The 2,111-nt window shown below is 45.2% G+C and overlaps 1 protein-coding gene across 9 annotated transcripts in view; it reads left to right on the top strand.

The window, feature by feature from the left end:
- Positions 1 to 1,732, top strand: part of LOC115236607 (insulin-like growth factor 2 mRNA-binding protein 1) — a 49,707-nt gene extending 47,975 nt beyond the window's left edge. For all 9 annotated transcript variants that reach the window (XM_029809160.1, XM_029809157.1, XM_029809159.1 and 6 more), the window contains 2 exons: positions 208 to 459; positions 535 to 1,732. In XM_029809160.1, coding sequence (XP_029665020.1) covers positions 208 to 459; positions 535 to 771 — 489 coding nt within the window. In that variant the 3' untranslated portion in view covers positions 772 to 1,732. The remainder of the gene's footprint in view (positions 1 to 207; positions 460 to 534) is intronic.
- The last annotated feature ends 379 nt before the right edge of the window (positions 1,733 to 2,111 follow it).

Below are 2,111 nucleotides of genomic sequence, written 5' to 3'. Positions count from 1 at the left end.
GAATATCAAAGAGAGGGCCCCGTACCGATCTCATCGAACCAAATATGAGGATTGGCTCCGTTTGACTCTCCGATATTTCTTTTCTCTCTTTTTTATTTATGTATTTTTTTTTTATTTTTATTATATTGTTTCTTACAATCTGCAGATTTTTGAGACAAGAAATTGCATCCTTACTTTGTTTTACATCATTGAAAATTGCGATTTCAGGCCCAGTACTTGATCTTTGAGAAGATGCGGGAGGAAGGATATGTCGCCGGCACTGAAGACGTTAGGCTAACCATTGAGATTCTTGTGCCCAGCACCCAGGTCGGTCGTATCATCGGCAAAGGCGGTCAAAACGTTAGAGAATTGCAACGCGTGACTGGCAGCGTCATTAAACTGTCGGAGCAACAAGCTACTCCTCCTTCAGCTGAGGAAGAGACCACCGTCCATATCATTGGCCCCTTCTTCTCCGTTCAGGTAAAACAAGCGCGCGTTTTTTCAAGTAATTTTTAGTATAAAATATTCTTTTTACTTAAATAATTGATTTTGCAGTCGGCCCAGAGAAGAATCCGTGCCATGGTCCTGCAATCAGGCACGCCTGGCGGAACTGGCGGAACTGGCTCACGTGCCGGACGCGGTAGCAGCCAGGAAGGCGCCTCCCGTTCTAAGAGAGACGGCAGCGCCACTTCTCAAAGCGGTGTGACGTCGCAGCCCAGCTCCCAGCAGCAATCGAGCGGTTCACCATCTAGCCAGCAGCAGCAGCCGCCACAATCGCCGCAAAGCCAGTAACGTCGATGACATCCACATTGACGCGGACCGACGCCTATCCGTTTTATTCGCCGGAGTGGCCTCGTCATCGCTTTGACATTCTCTCTCGTCGAGAGGCCGAGCTTATCACGACCACCTCCTCCTCTCGCGAGGCATGAAATCCTCCCCGGCGGGGGAGAGCTTTGAACGCTTGACGCGCAGATTGTGACGGGAAGACGCGCTCTAAGAGTTAACTCGACATCATCTCGAGATTCAGCAGCGATTTTCGCGAGCTTTGACTCTGCAAATTAATTCTCAAAAATTTCGGTTTTTTGCGAGCGCGATTTGAGAGTTACAATACAAGGTAACCGAAATTTTCTGAAAATTAAATTGTAGGGCCTGGCGAGTTCGGTGGAGAGTTAATTCTGAGAATTCGCGAACAAGGATTCCAATTTCGAAGAATCCAAAACTCAATTGTAAATGTCAGTCAACGAGGCTTTCCGTTCGGTTCGGACACGCGCGTCTATTGTGATCGACCTCGACCTTAATCGTGAGCGAACAATGTTATCTTCCGCGTTACCTTCTGGACGTCCCGTCGCTAACGCAAATGTTGTACGAAATCGATTCGCATTGGCGAAGTTCGGCTGGAAATCGCGATTTTCCGGTCGCGACTCCGACGCAAAATCTGGAATGGTAACGAAGGATCGAGCGAAAACGAAAGCGTACTCTCTGCAACCGAACGGAAGAAAGCCAAAGCGTACTAATCTAAACTGGTTATGTCCAGTCAGATACACTGCCGGTACTCGATCGTTCTCGTTGACAAGGAATTATCGTGTCGTTTTCCCCTTCGCTCTACGCGTCGCGTCTACATCCCGCGACAACGACAAAGCGACACGTGCAACCGCGCACGACCCAATTTCGCAGCGCTATAACGAAACCACCGCCGCCGATGAAATAGGATACGACGATATGAGAGAATAAACTGATAAGGCAAAAAAAAAAATAGAAAAAAAGAGAAAAACACACACAACCTTATTACCTCATTGCATTACGGTTAAAGATTTAATACGATAGAGGAAAGTGAAACGTGTGGGAGAAAGGATAAACCGATTAATCTAAAAAAAAAGAAGTCTATGTAATATTAAAGTTATTAATAATATACAGAGAGAGAAGTTAAGTGACAATTACATATTACGTTTATACCTGTTATTACATACTACTACTGCAACTATTACTATTATTACTACATACTACTATTATATCGCTATATACTATTTACTTACTTCTTAACTAGTACTACAAGGGCGTGTTCGGAAACATCACCCGTGTACACACGAGCATCGTTCTATCTTTGTTATGTAGCAAAAGTTGAACGAAGATAG

This window comes from Formica exsecta, unplaced genomic scaffold (assembly GCF_003651465.1).
Source record: "Formica exsecta isolate Colony F162 unplaced genomic scaffold, ASM365146v1 scaffold258, whole genome shotgun sequence".
In the NCBI taxonomy this organism is placed as follows: Eukaryota; Metazoa; Arthropoda; class Insecta; order Hymenoptera; family Formicidae; genus Formica; species Formica exsecta.
Note: the sequence above shows the minus strand (reverse complement) of the source record. Positions and strands in the feature narration are given on the sequence as shown.